At 36.8% G+C, this 20,279-nt stretch overlaps 1 protein-coding gene across 4 annotated transcripts in view; it reads right to left on the minus strand.

The window, feature by feature from the left end:
• The window catches only part of RASA2 (RAS p21 protein activator 2), a 122,564-nt gene that overhangs the window by 58,948 nt on the left and 43,337 nt on the right, over window positions 1-20,279 (minus strand). For all 4 annotated transcript variants that reach the window (XM_004385080.3, XM_023739342.1, XM_012558040.2 and 1 more), the window contains exon 5: window positions 10,461-10,537. In XM_004385080.3, the coding sequence (XP_004385137.2) occupies window positions 10,461-10,537 (77 nt within the window). The remainder of the gene's footprint in view (window positions 1-10,460; window positions 10,538-20,279) is intronic.

Raw genomic sequence — 20,279 nt, forward strand, 5'->3', positions numbered from 1 at the left:
GACTCAGTCTGGTGGAGGCTGTGGTAGTTGTGGTCCATTAGTCCTTTGGACTAATCTTTCCCTTGTGTCTTTGATTTTCTTCATTCTCCCTTGCTGCAGATGGGGTGAGACCAGTAGAGTACCTTAGACTGCCACTCACAAGCTTTTAAGACCACAGATGCTACTCACCAAAGTAGAATATAGAACATTTTATTTAAAAACTATGTTACGCCAATTGAGCTAAATGTTCCCCAAGACCATAGATAGTCTCGGGATATTTTTGGTTTAATGTTTAAAGATTATCTCAAGGCAACAGTTTCATGGGTTCATCCAGCCCTCATGACTCCCAAAGGTACGGATTCCATTAGAATTTGAAACTGTGTTCGGCATTTCCCCTATTTTGATCAAGATTCTTCTGTAGAACCTTTGATCAAAATGTTTAGTAATGGTAGCCAGTCACCATCCAATTCTTCTGGTCTCACTGCAAAGGAGGCAGTTATTTACAGAGGCAATTAGTCACACATTCCATTTCCTCCTCCTATTCCTGACTCTCCTTCCTCTGCTGCTCCAGGTGAACAGACACCAATTGCTGTGCCTTGGATGGCCACTTGCAAGCTTTTAAGACCCCAGGCGCTGGGCAACAAACTAGGAGGTAGAACAGAAGCGCTAAAAATGTTATTAGGCCAATTAACTGGAATCTCCCATTTAAGAATGACCATAAACCTCCAAACCAAGGAACTAAATCCCATGAGTTGTTTGGCTGTACATAAGCAGCCTCAGCAGCTTCTCCTTTTTCTTTTTTGGTTGTAAAAACTTTTTACATACAACTTTTTTTCTATCATACAACTTTTGCCAATTTAACTTTTTATAGGTGTGCAACTTACTGACAGCAACTGCATTAACTGGTTTTACAAACCTAGCCTTAATCAGTGCTATTTTTTTGTAACTGTAAACCGAAACTCAGTACTCCACGAGCAATAACCCCCCCTTTCCCCTCCCTCTCACCCCTGGTAACCACTAATAAACCTTGGTCTCTACATATTTTGTCTGTTCTTGTCTTTTTATATAAGTGAGGTCATACAATATTTATCCTTTTGTGATTGCCTTATTTTACTCAGCATAATGTCTTCAGCCCCATTATTTCTTGAATATTTTCTTACTTTCAAACTCTACAAGATGTTCTAGGTTCATCTTATATTTTCCCTGCCCCAGAGCTGAAATCAGTCACTGCTCCCAGGAGTCCAGGCTCTTTTTACTACAGCTGCACTGTCTAATACTGTAGCCATTAGCCACAAGTTGATATTTAAATTTAAATTAATTAAAACTAAACAAAATTAATCTAAGATAGAACTATTGGTCTCTACTCATCTGGAACAAAAGAGAAAGAAGGAAACCAAAGACTCAGTGAAGGACTAATAACAGTCTACACAAACCACAGCCTCATCTACCCTGAGACCAGAAGAACTAGATGGTGCCTGACTACCCCTACTGGCTGTTTTGATCAGGGACACAATAGATGCACCCTGATAGAATGGGAGAAAAGTGTGGAACACAATCTAAACTTCCAAAAACAAACAAAAAGCATACACACACAAAAAAACAGACTTACTAGACCGGTTGAGACTGGAAGACTCTCCGAGACTGTTGCCCTGAGTTACTCTTTAAACAGTGAACTGAAACTAGCCTGAGGTAACCTTTTAGTTAAGTAACAGACTGGCTTACAAAATAAAGACTATCACCTGTGAGTACTGTGCTCCTTTAAATAATCATATATATGAGATCAACAGTCAGCAATTACTTTAAAATAAAGACGAGAAGGTAAGAGGACAGGGAAACTAGTGGAAACAGAACAACCAGAACGGAAATACTGAGAATGACACTGTGAAGAATGCAACCCATGTCACTGAACAATCTGTGTAGAAACTGTTGAATGGACACCTAAACTGCTGTGTAAACCTTCACTGAAAACACAATAAATCATTTTTTTTTTAAAACTAAACCAAATTAAAAGTTCACTTCCTTAGTCATATTAGCCATATTTCAAGTTTTTAGTAGCCACATGTAGCTAGTGGCTATCAAGGGAAGATAAAAAACATTTCCATCATCACAGTAAGATCTACTGGACAGTGCTGATTGGCGAATGGTATTTAGAAACCAAAACCTGGGTGTTAAGTGTGCTGATTATGGTATGGCATTGCTTATAGACCCTTTAAATGGACAGAGCTTGTGTGTGTGTGTGTGTGTGTGTGTGTGTGTGTGTGTGTGTGTTGGTGTATGTGTGTGTGTGTGTTGGTGTGTTGTATCTATTAGACATATATCTATTAGACATTTATTTTGTGTGTGTAAGAAGTCTGCCTTCAAAAGAGCAGAGAAAAGGGGACATCAGCTATGTGGGGGGGTGAAAATCAGGTCTGGGGAGGCGTGCCTTTCAGAATGGGAGACGCTATGACATGATTAAACATTGATGACAACAATCGAAGAGAGAGGGTAAGGCTGATGACATAGGACAAAGAAGAGATAACTGAAGGAGCAAAGTTCTCAAATAGGGTAAATGAATGGAATCCAGAGCTCAGATGGAAGAACTGACCCTTGACAAGAGAAGGAATACCTTCGCCAGCATAACATAAGGACAAAAATATGGAAGTAAATACAGGTTTGCAAATTTTGATTCACCAGTCTGTGGTGATGAAAAATCCAGTAGATATACTAGAGAAGTACAATAAAATGCCAGTGCAGTTATAAGTGCTCACATAAGGTTTGTGATCATGAATCAAAGGTCAAATCAGTCTGTGTGATTTTCTCCAGCAATACACAGGTGGAGACTGAATGCAGAGGAAGAGACTGGGTTCATTCACACAGGGTTTTTTTCCAGATAAATAAGAAGGATGAAGAGAAGCGCAGAGGAGTTTAGGGAAGTTGCAAGAAAATTATTGTAGTGGCAGATCATGGAAGAAAAACAAAAGGGAAAGAAAAACAGGAGAGAGTAAGAACACGGAGATGATCAATGGATGAAATGTCACGGTGGGCAGCTTCCAGGACTGAAAGACAAAAGCAACGCTAGGGTATGAATCTCTCCAAACATCATCCCCCAAAACCTTAAGTTCAACAAGCATCACAAAGAAAACTACACACCAAACCATGCCTTCAGCATTACTAGAAAACAAAGAATATCACAGACTTCAAAATACCTTAAAGTTGAGAAATGAACAATCAATTCCACAAAGCTCTGTTGCTGCAAGTCAGTGAGAGTGGAGAGAGGAGGCTTAAGAAACTCCGTGAAAAAGAAGAGAAGGAAGAAAAGGATACAGACCAGCATAAGTCCATATAAAGACCTGTTCATTAATGTTTATAACAGTTTTATTTATAATAGCCAAAAATGGAAACATTCCAAAAATCCATCAACCGGTAAACAGATAAACAAATTTCATAGAACGCAATACTACTCATGAATAAAAAGAAATGAACTGGTTTTAGCTCTAGGACAAGACGCAGTAGATGCATGCCTCCCTATCCTTCCCACCTAGCATGGCCAAAAACTCTGGACTTCAGATATAATGCAAACACAAGAAGACTCTTAAAGGTGGAGATAAGAAGGGAAGTGGTTAAAAACCTTGGAACCCAAAGAAAGACATGGCAGTGAATTCCCAAGGCTTTCTTTTCGCTTCATATATCCTGGATTGAGTGCCAGAGAAACCAGCAACCCAGAAACACCAACGGGAGTAGACAAAGTTCTCAAGAAAACCAGCTCTAGCCAAAGAGCCAAGAAATGAGCTGTCTAAGACAAAAACTCTTTTTAGACATTACTACCATATTCCAACCACACACCATAAAAAAACTAGGGCTCCACCATCACTCTCGTCAACAAAGGTTGAGTGGGAAGCCTAGACTTCGATCTCACCAGACTCTAATGAGCCGCTTTCTCCAAGGTGTCAGTAGGACCACATGGGAAGTCCGGACTTCCACTCTCATCCAACAGTAATAAGACGCTTCTCCCCATCCCCGCCAGGAGAGTGTCAGAAAAGGATGAGAGGAAAGCCAGGTCTTTCACCACGTTCCAGGGGTAATCAACCTGTCCTCACCATACACTGTCAGAAGAGGCCACAAGGGGAGCAATTATTACAAGGTACCCCTCCCGATCCCAGCCAGGATGGTGGTGTCAGAAGAGGCCTAGTGGGAAGGTTGACTCCTATTGCCATTCTCCATTAACGAGGAACCCTTCTCACTTCTCAACTCCCCCACCCAGGGTGTCAATGGAAGCTGAGTTGGGAACCTGGACTTTACCCCAACTGGCAGTAATAAGGAGGCACCCCTTTTCCCTAGCAGTACAGTGTCAGAGGAGGCCAACTAAAAGAGAACATTTAAATAAGATCCAGAATCCCATAAGACAATAACCAAAATGTCCCGGATGTGGTAAAAAAAATCACTCATCACAGCAAGAGCTAGAAAAATATCAACTTAAATGAGAAAAGACAATCAAAAGATGCCAACACAGAGATGACACAGATGTTAGAATTATCATAAAAATGATAAAGCAGCCATCATAAAATGATTCAATGAGCAATTACAAACAAGGCTGAAACAAAGGAAAAAACACAAAGTTTCAGTAAGGAAATAGAACACAAAAAGATAAACCACGTGGAAATTTTAGAACTTAAAAATATAATAACCAAAATAAAAAAACTCAATGGATCAGCTCAACAGCAGAATTGAGAGGACAGAGGATATCAGTGAATTTGAAGACAGAACAATAGAAATTGCCGAATATGAATAAAAGAGGGAAAATAGACTGGGGGGGGGGGGGGAAGAAGAGAGCCTCAGGGACCTCTGAGACTATAACAAAAGACCTAACATTTGTGTCATAGGAGTTCTGAAAGGAGAGGAGAAAGATGATGGGGCTGAAAAAGTACTCAAAGAAATAATGGCTGAAATTTTTCCAAATGTGGCAAAGGACATACATGTACAGATTCAAGAGGCTAAGCAAACTCCAAACAAGATAAACTCAAAGAAATCCATGCCAAGACACATTACAGTCACATCACACTAAAACACATAGAAAACTGAAATAAATATCAAAAGCTGCCAGAGAAACGATACATTATCTATAAAGGAAAACAATTTGAATGACAGTAAATTTCTCATCAGAAACCATACAGGTCAGAAGGAAGTAGCTAAAAACAAAACACACACACACACAAACACTTGTCAACCCAGAATTTTATATTCTTCAGGAATGAAGGGAAAATCAAGGCATTCTTTGATAAAGGAAAACTAAGAGAATCTGCCACCAAAAGACCTACCTTAATAGAATGGTTAGAGGAAATTCTCTAAAAAGAGAGGAAATGATAAAAAAAAAAAAAAGGAATTGTGAAACATCAGGAAAGAAGAAAAAACGGAAAGAGCAAAAATAGTGTAGGTATGTAAAAGAAATATGTAAGACACTTATAAATGGGGGAGGGTAAAGGGATTTAAAGAGAAGTAAGGTTTCTATACTTTATTCTAACTGGTGAAAGGTCAACACCAGCACCCTACATAAGTTATATATGTATAATGTAATACTTAAGAAACCACTAAAAAAGCTACACAAAGAGATAGCTTGTAAATAGAAAAACACTATAGATAAATCAAACTGAAATTCTAAAAAATTTTCAAGTAACCTATAGGAAGTCAGGAAAAAGAAAACAAAAACCAAAACACAGAGAGAACAAACAGAACAAAAAATTAAATGGCAGACTTAAGCCTAACATATCAATAATTATATTAAAAGTAAACGGTATAGTAGTGCTTGCTTTGAATGCACATATACTAAAACAGTTAAATGGCATAAAATTCACCAATTAAAAGACAGAAATTGGCAGAGTGGATTAAAATAGTGACACAACGATATTTTAGCTACAAGAAACTACATGTAACAAGTTGGATGAATCTGAGAGAGAATAAAAAAGTCAATCTTCAAAAAGGCACATACCATATGATTCTATTTATATTTTGAAATTACACAATTATAGATATGGAGACAGATTAGTGGTTGCCTAGGGATACAGATGGTAGTGCAGAAGGAAACCGGTGCAACTATAAAGGGGTAGCACTAGGGAGATCTTTGCGGTGGTAGAATAGTTCTGTATCTTGATTGCAATGGTGGTTATACAAATCTACACATGTGATAAAAAGATATAGAAACACATACATTGTACCAAGGTCAATTTACTAGTTCTGATATTGTGCTATTAAGATGTAACCATTGGGGGAAACTGGGTGAAGGGTATACCGGACCCCTCTATACTATCTTTGCAACTTCCTGTGAATCTATAATTATTTCAAAATAAAAAGTTAAAAGAGAATCAAACTGCCTGAGTTCGAATCCAGGCTCTAATACTCCCTGTGTGAATCAGGGTTTATTTAACCAATCTGTGCATCAGTTTTGTTATTTGTAAAATGAGGATAATAGTATCTGCCAAGTTAAGGTAAGAAATACATAAAACAATATATTAAAAAAGAAATGATACATGCAACAATGTGAATGAATCTCAAAAACAGGATGCTAAGTGATAAAAGCAGGACACAAAAAGCTACATACTACATGATTCTGTTTATATATTTTGGAAAAGGCAAAAACTATAGGGACAGCAATGAGAATGTGGTTGTCTGCGGCTAGGATTGACGCACATCTCTGAGTAATACCTTTTAGAATAGTGTCATGGATTGAGTTGTGTCCCCCAAAAATACCTGTCAGCTTGGCTGGGTCATGATTCCCAGTATTGTATGACTGTGTAATCTGATGTGATCTCCTTATGTGTTGTAAATTCTATCACTGTGATGAGGTTACACTGATGAGACTGACAAGATTAGATAGTGTCTTAATGCAATCTCTTTTGAGATATAAAAGAGAAAAGGGAGCAGAGACACACAGGAACCTCATACCACCAAGAAAGCAGCACCAGGAGTAGAGCATGTCCTTTGGACCTGAGGTTCTTGCACAGAGAAGCTCCCAGACCAAAGGAAGATTGATGACACGGACCTTCCTCCAGAGCCAACGGAGAAAGTGTTCCCCTGGAGCTGATGCCCTGAATTTGGACTTGTAGCCTACTGAACTGTGAGAGAATAAACTCCTCTTTGCTAAATCCATCCACTTGTGGTGTCTCTGTTAGAACAGCACTAGATGGCTAAAACAAATAGTTTTGACTTTTGAAATCTTTACATATTCAAAAAATGTTCACATATTCAAAAAATTAAATTAAACCAATAATGGTAGGAGAAAACAACCTTAAACTGAATGTATACAAATCAGTCCAACCAATTATATTTCCAATGAAAATTAGAACCAAACCAAGGCAGGAGAGAGAGAGGTGAAGGGGGAACTAAGCCAAGTACTTTTGCTATGTGTTTTCAGTCTAGGGAGATGGAAACAAACAAAAAACTGCTAACAAATCTTGAACTGTTTTTAGTAGGTAAACCCAGACTGAGGAACATTGGAAAAACTAACTGGCCTGAGTTCTTCAAAAATGTCAGTTATCATGAAAGACAAAGAAAAGCTAAAAACTATTACCAACTAAAGAAAATTAAACAGACACAACTAAATGCAATATATGATCTTAGACCGGACCCATTCCTGGAGGGGAAAAAGAAGGCCATAAAGGACATTATTGGGACAGTTGATAAAACTGGAATATAATAACTGTCAATTAAAGTATGGGAATATAATAACTGTAGATAAGATAAAAGTATTATAGCAAAGTTACATTTCCTAAGTTTGAATGTTGCTGTCGTTAGGTGCCACCGAGTCAGTTCTGACTCACAGTGACCCTATGTATAACAGAATGAAACACTGCCTGGTCTTGAGCCATCCTCACAATCATTGTTATGCTTGAGCCCACTGCTGCAGCCACTGTGTCAATCCATCGCATTGAGGGTCTTCTTTTCGCTGACCCTCTACTTTAACAAGCATAATGTCCTTCTCCAGGGACTGATCCCTCCTGATAACATGACCAAAGTATGGAAGATGAAGTCTCGTCATCCTTGCTTCTAAGGAGTATTCTGGCTGTACTTCTTCCAAGACAGATTTGTTCATTCTTTTGGCAGTCCACAGTTTATTCAATATTCTTCACCAACACCATGATTCAAAGGCTTCAATTCTTCTTTGGTTTTTCTTATTCATTGTCCAGCTTTCACATGCACATGAGGCAACTGAAAACACTATGGACTGGGTCAGGTGCTCCTAAGTCCCTAAAGTGACATATTTGCTTTTTAACACATTAAAGAGGTCTTTTGCAGAAGATTTGCCCAATGCAATGCATCTTTTGATTTCCTGACTGCTGCTTCCACGGGCGTTGATTGTGGATCCACGTAAAATGAAATCCTTGACAACTTCAATCTTTTCTCCGTTTATCATGATGTTGCTTATTGGTCCAGTTGTGAGGATTTTTCTTTTCTTTATGTTGAGGTGTAATCCATACTGAAGGCTGTAGTCTTTGATCTTCATCAGTTAAGTGGTTCAAGTCCTCTTCACTTTCAGCAAGCAAAGTTGTGTCATCTGCATATCACAGGTAGCTAATGAGACTTCCTCCTATCCTGATGCCACATTCTTCATATAGTCCAGATTCTTGGATTATTTGCTCAGCATACAGATGACTTTAAACCACACAGTATCCCCTTGTTCTGTTCGAACGACTGCCTCCTGGTCTATGTACAGGTTCCTCATAAGCACAAGTAAGTATCTGGAATTCCCATTCTTTGTAATGTTATCCATAACTTGTTATGATCCACGCAGTTGAATGCCTCTGCACCGTCAATAAAACACAGGTAAACAGCTTTCTGGTATTCTCTGTTTCCAGCCAGGATCCTTCGGACTCAGGTTATTTAAGAGTGTCCTTGTTCTTAGGAAATACACACTGACACATTAAAGGGTAAAGAATCACAATGTACGCAACCTTCACTCAAATGGTTCAGAAAAAATTAACTACACATAAACAAGTAAACCCTGGGTGGCACAAGTGGTTAAGCACTTGACTACTAGCTGAAAGGCTGGCAGTTCAAACCCACCCAGAGACACCTTGGAAAACAGGCCTGACCATCTGCTTCAGAAAGGTCACAGCCTTGAAAACCCTATGGAGCAGTTCTACTCTGAACACATGGAGTTGCCATGAGTCAGAATGAACTCAACAGCAACTAACAACAACACAAGTGAGTAATATTATATACAGTATTAAATATTTACATAGAAAGATGAAGTAAACGTGTCAAAATGTTAAAAGTTTGTGAATCTGGGTAAGGGACACGCGAGAGTTCTCTGTATTATTTTTGTACATTTTCTGTAGGCTTGAAGTTATTTCAAAACAAAAAAATTTTTAAAAAAGGAAATATTACAGTAGGAGTATTTGAGTAATTGAGCTGGAAGAATAGAGTGAAGTCCTCAGAGTGTAGGATATTTGAAATCATGATTTTTAAAGTGGTGAAGTTTCTAATATGTCAAGTTCTCACCCCATGACATTTCAGTAGAATAGAGGAAAAGATGAGGTAGGCAAGAACTGAGAGACCACCATGTTGACTGGGTCATCCATCCATGTAGAAGTAAATATTACTAAGAATGATGGTGGGAGGTAGGGTGGAGAAAAAAATGCCTGATTCAGCAATTTTCAATGAATGAAGGAAGAGGACGGAGATGGGTAGTATAGTATACTGCCACAAAGGAACTGGGTTTTCACAATAGGAGAATACGTTATATACTCTGGAGCAGCAACAGAGCAAGGAGAGTATCCATCCTACTTCCTGGCCCTAAAGTAAGTGGGTATGACAGAAAAAACATAGCCTCTGCTTCAGAAGGCTGTAGAAGAAACAGTACCTCAGGGGGTATCCAAATATTAGTTAAGGAAAAGGTAGAGAAAACATTCAGAAGTAAGGATATCTGGTAGTTTTGATAACAAAGAGAAAGGGTTTGGGTGGGAGAGAAGAGGTGGTAGACTGGGTTAGAAGAGGAGATTTTCAGAACAGTTAGAAGATTAGAGTCTGGATAATAAAAACTGACCAGAGGGTAGGTGATATAAACAGGAAGTCAAGGTAGGCAGAAATCAATACTGATAATCTCAGGATGGGCATTCAGTTCTAGCCTCAGGTCCATAATGCCCTGCTTTGTGGTGGAGTTTCTAGAGTACCTTCCTGAGGAACCTTTCCTAATCTCCCCTGACAGGCAATTAGGCACCCTTATCTGTGATCCTATAATAAATACATTCTCAATTGTCTATATCTATCATTTAATCCAAATTCAAGAAATACTGGTTGAATGAATTAGTGACTCACAATACCCTGAGTAGACTAGATACAAGAAAAACAAACTAGAAATCAACTAAATAAAGGAACAGCATAACAGATGTTAATTTCTGGAGAAAACAAAGAACAGTTTCTGAAATATTTAAGATAAGGAGTTCAAGATTCAAAAATACAAAATGGAGGATATTTCTAGTTAATTTTTATAAAAGAAATATGCTTACTGTACAACAAGCTGCTGGCACACAGTTCCATTGTCTGTTATCAGTTCATTCAGTTTTAATTCAAGGTGAACTTTACCCTATAATGACAAAAAATTATAAACTGAGCAGTCTATTTTACTGACAAAATATTAATTCTTTTCAAACGGTAGCCATAATATTTAGTTATCTACTGAACCCTAGCACATGGCTTTGCCCACACTAAATATTTGCTAAATGACTAATAACCAACAACACAGATCAAACGCTGAAAGAAGTAGTCAAATGCTTATATCAAACACGGTATTAAATCTAAGAATGTCATGCCCAGTTCAACAAATATTTATGTCTTGATTATCATGGATTAAAAAGAAAGATAACACTTATGTGTTAGGAAAATTTAAAATAAATCAAATTATAAAATACAGAATGCCTTTTCCAAAAAAGATAAACCAGCAAAAACAACAGCGGTAGTATCATTAGAAGATAAAGCACACAATTCTAAAACAACAAAACTAAGTTAAAAAGCCAGTAAGACTCCAACTTGTCAATACTTAATTTTACAAAACACAGATTTATTATGTTTTAGGAGGCACTTGTAGGGGTGGGTAGGAATCTACAGGTGTGTAACACAGTTATTGCTTCCAAGAAGCTTACAGTCTAGTTGAGAAGACAATAAATAAAAGATAACAATATATGCCCAAGAGCACTAATGAAAAAGATAAGATACTAAAAGTAAAGAAGTATTTTCTTAAATAGCCAATAATGAATGAATTTTTAAAAATTCAGTAGTACATTTTTAAAGGAATTCTAATTATCAACTTCTCAAGACACAAAGGCTTAGGAACAATATAACTCAAAGCCTGATACTTCTACCCGGTTACTGGTGATGAGCAATTCTAAACTGCTTAAGAATCAGTGTGGATTACCTCCACCCAGCTGACAAGACAAATTCCCACAGTGCCTAGTAGAGATTTCAGGGGTGTGATATCTAGGGGCTGATAACATGCATGATTTCATCAGACAGCAGTAGGAAAATTCATTATCTAGTCACTGTTCCTCTTTGAAACAACCTTTCTCAGACATTCTTTCACAGAAACCTAACCTCAATCAGCCTCACTACTTTATGGAGATTTGTTATACTGGAGTGAATCTGAGGTCCACTAACTAGCTACACACCTCAGGAGCAGAAAGATAGTAAGTAATGAGCAACAAATACTGACGGATCTTGACACAAACTTCTGCAAGAGAAAGCTAAGCTCTAAAAGCAACAATGGCGTCAGTGGTAGTATAATTAGCGATAAGGTGGAGCTGAAACTAAATTAAGCAAATCTGCCACTAAAAATTTAGGGACAGAGATTTACAAAATCATAATTTATAAAACAGGTCTTATGTTATTCCTGTATTTAATACAGGCACACCTCGTTTTATTGCACTTTGTATATATTGCTTTTTTACAAATTGAAGGTTTGTGGAAACCCTGCATCAAGCAAGTCTATTGGCACCATTTTTCCAACAGCACGTGCCCACTTCATGTCTCTGTGTCACATTTTGGTAATTCTTGCAATATTTCAAACTTTTTCATTATTATATCTGTTATGGGGATTTGTAATCAGTAATCTTTGCTATGACTATTGTAATTGTTTTGGCGCACCATGAACCATGCCCATATAAGATGGTAAACTTATTCAATAAATGTTGTGTGTGTTCTGATTGCTCCACCAACCAGCTATCCTCAGGCCTTCTTATTCCGAGACAACATAATATTGAAATTAGGCCGATTAATAACCCAACAATAGCCTCTAAGTATTCAAGCGAAAGGAAGAGTCACACATATCTCACTTTAAATCAAAAGTTAGAAATGCTTAAGCTTAGTGAGAAAGGTATGTCAAAAACCAAGACAGGCCAAAAGTTGTATCTGTTGCACCAGTCAGCCAAGTTGTGAATGCAAAGGAAAAGTTCTTAAAGGAAATTAAAAGTGTTATTCCAGTGAACACATGAATAAGAAAGCGAAACAGTCTCACTGCTGCTATGGAGAAAGTTTTAGCGGTCTGGATTGAAGATTAAACCAGCCACAACATTCCCTTAAGTCAAAGCCTAATCCAGAGGAAGGCCCTAACTCTCAATTCTATGAAGGCTGAGAGAGGGAAGGAAGTTGCAGGAAAAGAGTCTGAAGCTAGCAGAGGTTGGTTCAGGAGGTTTAAGGAAAGAAGCCATCTCTATAACATGAAAGTACAAGGAGAGGCAGCAAGCGCTGATATAGAAGCTGCAGCAAATTATACAGAAGGTCTAGCTAAGATAATTGCTGAAAGTGCCTACACTAAACAACAGATTTTCAATGGAAATGTAACAGCCTTATACTGGAAGAAGATGCCATCTAGGACTTTCACAGCTAGAGAGAAGTCAATGCCTGGCTTCAAAGCTTCAATGGGCAGGTTGACTCTCTCGTTGGGGGCTAATGTAGCTGGTGACTTAAAGTTGAAGCCAATACTCATTTACCATTCCAAAAAGTCTAGGGCCCTTAAGAATTATGCTAAATCTACTCACCTGTGCTCTATAAATGCAACAACAAAGCCTGGATGACAGCACATCTGTTTACAACCTGGTTTACTGAATATTTTAAGCCAACTGTTGAGACCTACTGCTCAGAGAAAAGATTCCTTTCAAAATATTACTGCTCACCGACAATATACCTGGTCACCCAATAGCTCTCATGGAGATGTACAAGGAGATTAGTGTTGTTTTCATGCCCGCTAACACAACATCCACTCTGCAGTCAACGGATCAAGGAGTAATTTCAACTTTCAAGTCTTATTATTTAAGAAATATACTTCATAAGGCTATAACTGCCAAAGACAGTGATTCCTCTGATGGATCTGGGCAAAGTAAATTGAAAACCTTCTGGAAAGGATTCACCATTCTAGATGCCATTAAGAACATTTGTGATTCACGGGAGGAGGTCAAAATATCAACATTAACAGGAGTTTGGAAGAAATTGATCCCGACCCTCATGGATGACTTTGAGGGATTCAAGACTTTAGTGGAGGAAGTAGCTACAAATGTGGAGAAATAGCAAGACAACTTATAATCAGAAGTAGAGCCTGAAGATGTGACTGAATTGCTGCAATCTCATGATGAAACCTTAACGGATGAAGAGTTGCTTCTTATGGATGAGGAAAGGAATTGGTTTCTTGAGACGGGATCTACTCCTGGTGAAGATGCTGTGAACACTATTAAAATGGCAACAAAGGATTCAGAATACTACATAAACTTAGTTGATAAAGCAGCAGATAAAGGGTTTGAGAGGACTGACTTCAATTTTGAGAGACGTTCTACTGTAAGCAAAATGCTATCAAACAGCACCACGTGCTACAGAGAAATCTTTCGTGAAAGGAAAAGTAAATCGATGCAGTAAACTTCATTTTTGTCTTATTTTAAGAAATTGTCACAGCCACCTCAACATTCAACAACCACCACACCCTGATTAGTCAGTAGCCATCAACACTGAGGCAAGTCATCCACCAGCAAAAAGATTATGACTTGGTGAAGGCTCAGACGATAGTTAGCACTTTTCAACAATAAAATATTTTTAATTAAGGTATGTACATTGTTTTTTTAGACATAATGCTACTGCACATTAAATAGACTACAGTATAATGTAAACATAACTTTTATATGCACTGGGAAACCCAAAAATTCATGTGACTCACTTTACTGTGATACTCACTTTAAAAGTGGTGGTCTAGAACAGAACCTGGCAGCACAGTGGTTAAGAGCTCGGCTGCTAACCAAAAAGCCGGCAGTTCAAATCCACCAGGCACTCCTCGGAAACTCTATGGGGCAGTTCTACTCTGCCCTATAAGGTTGCTAAGATTCCTACAGGAATCGACTCGATGGTAACTGGTTTGGTTTTTTGGTTACTAGTATTCAAGAGTGATATTGAAGATCTATGATACCTAGTAATTTGTAGTATTACTCAAATAGAATTTTGAATCATGTTTGCTGCCAAGCCAGCACGTGTGTTTCACCTGGCTAGTGAGGGAATCTAGCCAACTGCATCAGAATTTGCATCTCAAGGCAATTTTACTATTTTAACATGTATGCATTTTATGGTAGGAACTATGCTAAAAAGGTACTCCCAATTGTCTCTCAGGAAAAAGTTTAGGATCTACTCTATTTCTAAAACTATAAAAAAACATTAAAATAGAGTAGAAAAAAAGTACAACAATTTTATTCAGAGCTAAAAAAACAAGCCAGGGCTAGGGAAAAAAAATTTAATGAGATTCCTCCAGGAATCATTATCATTGAGTCAGAGCCTACCTAATATGTTCATTACTCCCATTGACAAACAGAATGTTCCTTTGGTATCAGTCAACAACAAACATAATTGTGTATTAACTTGGTCACGAAAAGAGTAGGGACAGAACAGGTAAACATAAGACATATACTACTAAGGTGGAACACTAAAACTAAAAGGCATTATGAGTTAAATTAAGGAAATTGTAATTTCTAAACCGTAAAACACTACCTCATTGCATACTTTAACATGAAAATATGTACATGATACTTAGTAAAAGAAACAAGTTACAAAATAGGGTATATAATATAATGCTAATTTATAAAAATAAAATATATTAACACACACACAATACATGTAAGCAGAGAAAAAAACTGAGTAGGTCATTTACCAAAACACTGATAGATGTTACCTATGGTTGATGGGATTTCAGAAGATTTTTTCTTTTTTGCTCATCTAGATTTTTGAAGTTTATACTAACTAATGTATATTGCTTTTTAGTAAAGAAAAATAAGTTTTTGAAGCTGCCACAGTATTCGAAACCAAAATCCGTACACATTTTTAAAAAATACTTAATATTCCTAACTATTTTTTACACAAAAGTTCAGTTTTACTTATATGTGTCATCATTTTATAGATTTAGATTGCAGCTAAACGTTTTTTTCGAGGGGGCAGTTTAGAATCCAGCAAATATTATATATCCTCACTGCCTTTGAAGCTAGGGATGGTGGTTAGGAATAGCCATATGATACAATTCTTGCCAATGAGATGTAAACAGAAGTTGCTGGTAGAGCATTCTAAAAAGCTTTTTAAAATGAACTCCATAGGCTAAGCAGTGGCGCAAGAGGCTGAAAAGCTTAATCGAAGCTTTCCACAGTGTCATAGTGTTGGGCAGACAAAAATTGGAGTTCAGGCCCACCAGGTAGAGGGGCCCTGGGAAGCACCCAGGCTTTTAGTTGGAACCCCTGAAGGACTTCACCTGAAGTAAAATAAGGATGAACTGGAAATAGACCAAATCTGACTGGATAAAGTGATCTGCCCCTAGCCTAACTACCTACCAGAAGCAAATCTTCTCTGAAGGAATAAAAATTTCATTCAGAGACTCAAAATTATCTTAAAAATATTTCATACACAATGTCCAACATTCAAGCAAAAATTACTAAACATGACAGAAGACAACACCAAATCATCAAAAATCAAAATAAAAAAGATTGCAAAAGCAGCAGATTCAGAGGAGATTCAGATATTGAAGATAACCGAGAGATTTAAATTGCTGTTTTTAAATTTTTTTAATGATAGAGAACAAAAGGGCAAATCCAGCACAGAACGGGAAAGTATAAAATCAAATGAAAAATGTTAAACTAAATAATAAAATAAATCAAAATGAAGAATTTAACAGATGTTTTTAACAGCAGATTAGACACAGCTGAAAAGAAGATTGGTGAAATGGGAGACGAGTCAGTAGAAAATATCCAATGCAGCACAGACAGACCATAAAACATATATGAGACACAGTGAAATGGTCTATTAGTCATGCAGCTGGAGTGCCAGAAGAGAGGAGAAAAAAACAATGCGGCAGGAAAAAAAAAAAAAAAGAAATAGATGAAGAGATAATAGCCTGGAATTCTCAGAAACTGATCAAAGAAATCAAGCCACAGATTCAAGAACCCTTAAAACCACCCAAGTAGAATAAAAATAAATAAAGCTACACCTAAACATATCATACTAAAACTGCTAAGAAGATAAAAAGAAAATCCTAACAGCAACTAGAGAAAACACAGACATTACCTATGAAGAAGCAACAATAAGACTCTGACAAGGAACTACTACTATGTTTGATGATAAACATGAAATGTGATTTGGCCCACATCTGTTTTCTTAACCTAGAAAAGTTCAATGACAAATAGTATATCCAACACATATGTCAGAAAATGTTGGAAGTTCAGATATCTGGCACTGTACGCTATACTTTTTAAAAAAATTTTATTGTGTTTTAGGCGCATACTCTTACTTTTAATTAATTAAAAATAAGCCAAAGTCTTTTCAATAGAATTGGTTATGTTAGGCTGATATATGCAACTGCATCACATTAATTTATATTAAGCAGCATATTCAAGAGCTTAACATTACTCTGGTACTGTCTGAGGGTTTAATATTTTATATGCTAACTTTGTTTCAATTACATTTATAAAAATTTCACACAGAAATAGCTGTGATTATTTCAATTTTATTTTTCTTGGTATCCTACAGAAGATATGTGAATTTCTGCACACAGTTTGGGAAGTTTAGATGAATATAGGTATTTCAGCAAAACACAATGCATGCAATTTAAAACCTCTCAAGTCTAAAAATGTTTTAGTTTTTATAACAAAACATTAAAATTTCAACAATCATTTCCACATAAAGGAACCTAGTACACTGTTTCAACCAGTGAAAATTTTTCTTCATGTGAGGGAAAAAATCCCAACTTCTGGATTTCTGACAGATATTTTTATACTTATTAAATAAATAAATAAATACATCATTTTGGACACAACTGCCTGGTCAGATGCAAGACACAATAAAGGTTTTACTTAATATCTCATATATTAATGCTGATTATTTATGAATAGATTTGTTTTTCTCCATGAAGATTTAATATTATCTAAAATGGTTCATTTCTTTCTTATTTTAATTTCACAAATAAAGTTTTTTTGTTTTTGGTCAACCTGCAATAATGAATTATGCCTTTACATTCATTATGTCTTAATCAGGCATGTAAAAAAACAGATGTATGTATTATTAGCTATAATCATTGCATTTCTGTTTTAAATGCAGAGGCCATATATTGCATTTCTTTTTTAAATGCAGAGGCCATATTACCAAAAAAAACTATAAAGCAATCACTAATTTATGGCATGATCCAGAAATTCAAGATAAGCTTGTTTGTAAGGACTTATTAACTAAGTAATTGCATCAAAAGATCATGGTTGACAGTATATCTGGATTTACTGCTTGTACAAGTTGTGTGAGACAAACACCCTTAATTAATGAAAGCATATGGAGAATATGGAAGACTTTGTTTAATCAGTCTTATGGATCACTGTTAAAGCACATTTTGTATTCAATCTTTTTATTCTATAATGAGAAATTTTGACAGTCATGCTCTTTATCATAGCTCCTAAGAAATAAAGAAAGAAAAAATACTTAAAAGTTTCTTATGAATTCAAGGACCAAACAGTTAAAAGCATAACTACAGATCACTGAAGCCAGAAGAAGATTCATAGGAAGAGACATCAGCGCAATCCTTATTAATTTCACGTACAGTGGCAAAGGATATGAAGAAAGAATACTAAGTGAAGTAGCATGATAAAAAAGATCAGAAACTAAGGAAGAGAATGCTCAAAAAGGAGGGACTGTTCAACAGTATCAAAAGCTGTTAAAAGATCAAAGAAGAAGAAGACTAAAAAATGTCCATTAGACTTTGTGCTACAAATGCCCTGAGTAACACTGAGAGCTGTTTGTCTCTCCTTCTGACCCTCTGTGGGGTTGGAAGACAGGTTACAGTGGGTTGAGAAGAGTAGTTCAGCACAGAAAGTAAAACTGCAAAAGCAAGAATCAAGGAAAAAAAAAGTTGAAAATGCACTCACGAAATATCATTAATAATACTTTAACCTTCTGAGAAGAAAACTGAAAATAATTATTAACATTGTTAGCAGCACTAATAAAGCATGTGAGACAATTCCAAGAAAAGGGGTTATAGTTCTCAGCAATGTTTCGAATGTTTTGGTATAAAACCTATCTAACTACTATTGGGAATCTTTTTATTTGAGGGCTAAATTACATTTCTGTATAAAGTCTCAGAACTTCAGAACCAAAGGGAATCCTGTATATGAAGTTCTTACCTCACCAATGAAGATCCTCAAGCAGTAACAGGTTAGCAACTATTTGGGGTCCAAATGCCAATTAATAGAAGTAGGAAATCAAACTTGTCTTCCTCTGAAGTTGAGATGTCAATTATTTCCTCCACCCAGGCCCCTTTATTAGGGAACAAAACCCCAAACTAGACTGCTCTAAGGGGATTTTATCCTCCAACAATATCCACTGAAGACTGGGGTAGACAAGTGACCCAAGTTTGCCCAAATTCTCTTTCTAAATTGTGGCACAGAAATGAGTCAGATCTTAGAGCGTGAGGAGGCTGTATGGTCATATAAGACTCAAAGGATGGTGCAGCACTTTTCAGCTGCCAACATGAAAGTTGATGTGCAAAGGGAGACAAGAGATTAGAGTGGATTTATAGAGAAGCAGAAGGGACAGACATATTCTCAACAGACATACACAAAAAGACTACAATGGAATCTCATCATTTGAGTTAAATGAATGTAATCATATACACTTTATAAAATGAGAGGGAGGCAAAGAGAGAGAGAAAACATTAGCTATTCACTTTGCAAAATGAAAGGAAAAAAAAACCACTTTAAATAGTGACCACTTACACCCAATGAACACAGTGAGCATGTTAGTGCGGAGAAATGAATCAGCGGGCCTCAGCTCCCATGTGCCTCTTGCAGTATGAGCATCTACTGCTGCACTACGTGAGGGTCGACAGTTTAAAGATAAAATATTTTTCATTCACCATGGCCACCAACGCAAGTCAACTATTTTGTGCGGCTGCCAACCAAAACCAAATAAACCAATCCTTTAGTACACTTTATGAGAAATTAAAAGTCTTTTCAAAAATAATTTTGACTTGATGAGAATTGCACCTGGCTTGTTGTCTTAAGAACCTAACCTCCACTTAGATGTAGCTCCTTCGCAAATGCCTGACAACTTTATACCTGAAATTGATCATGTTGGGATTACTGCAATGGTATTCCAAGAAGCTCCCTAGGAATTTACTAATGCCTCTTTTTCCTCTGAGCTAATCTGAGTGGGTTTCTGTTCTTTACACTCAGATGTTCCCTAAGTGATCCTCCTCATCTCTGTTGAAAACTTTTTATGAGTGACAGGACAGAATAGCGAAAGGCAGTAAAGCTTTAGAATCAGATCTCTGTTGGAATCACGGTTCTATCACTTGGTAGTAGTTCTGTGACTCTGGACAAATTATTTAACCTCCATGAATCTCATTTTCCTTATTTATAAAATGGAGGTAATAATGCCAACCTCATAGTATCTATTTTGAAGATTAAATGAAATAATGTAGATCAAGCACTTAGTATTACGCTTTGTAGATACATACTAGCATAATTACTAAGTTTAATCTTCCTGCTGAACTCAATTTGTATTGTAGCTTTCTCCTATCGCTCTATCAACTACTCTTATTTTCCATGATATTTTTGTAAAAGTTTATAAAATTTATGCTGGTGAAAAAATTTATTGGCAAAGTAGGGTTTTCATGAATCATGGGGTAGTATGGGCTGCTCCTCTACCTTTTCTAGACTCACAAAGTTAATTTAGTTTTCCTACATCGGTTTTGGGGCCAGACAACAATATTCTCAATAGTACCCTATTAACTTGAAAACTGTTAAGCATCCCTCCCACCCACTAAAGTATTCTTTCTTCCAAAA

The sequence above is a fragment of the Trichechus manatus genome, unplaced genomic scaffold (assembly GCF_000243295.1).
Source record: "Trichechus manatus latirostris isolate Lorelei unplaced genomic scaffold, TriManLat1.0 scaffold00132, whole genome shotgun sequence".
NCBI lineage: Eukaryota > Metazoa > Chordata > Mammalia > Sirenia > Trichechidae > Trichechus > Trichechus manatus.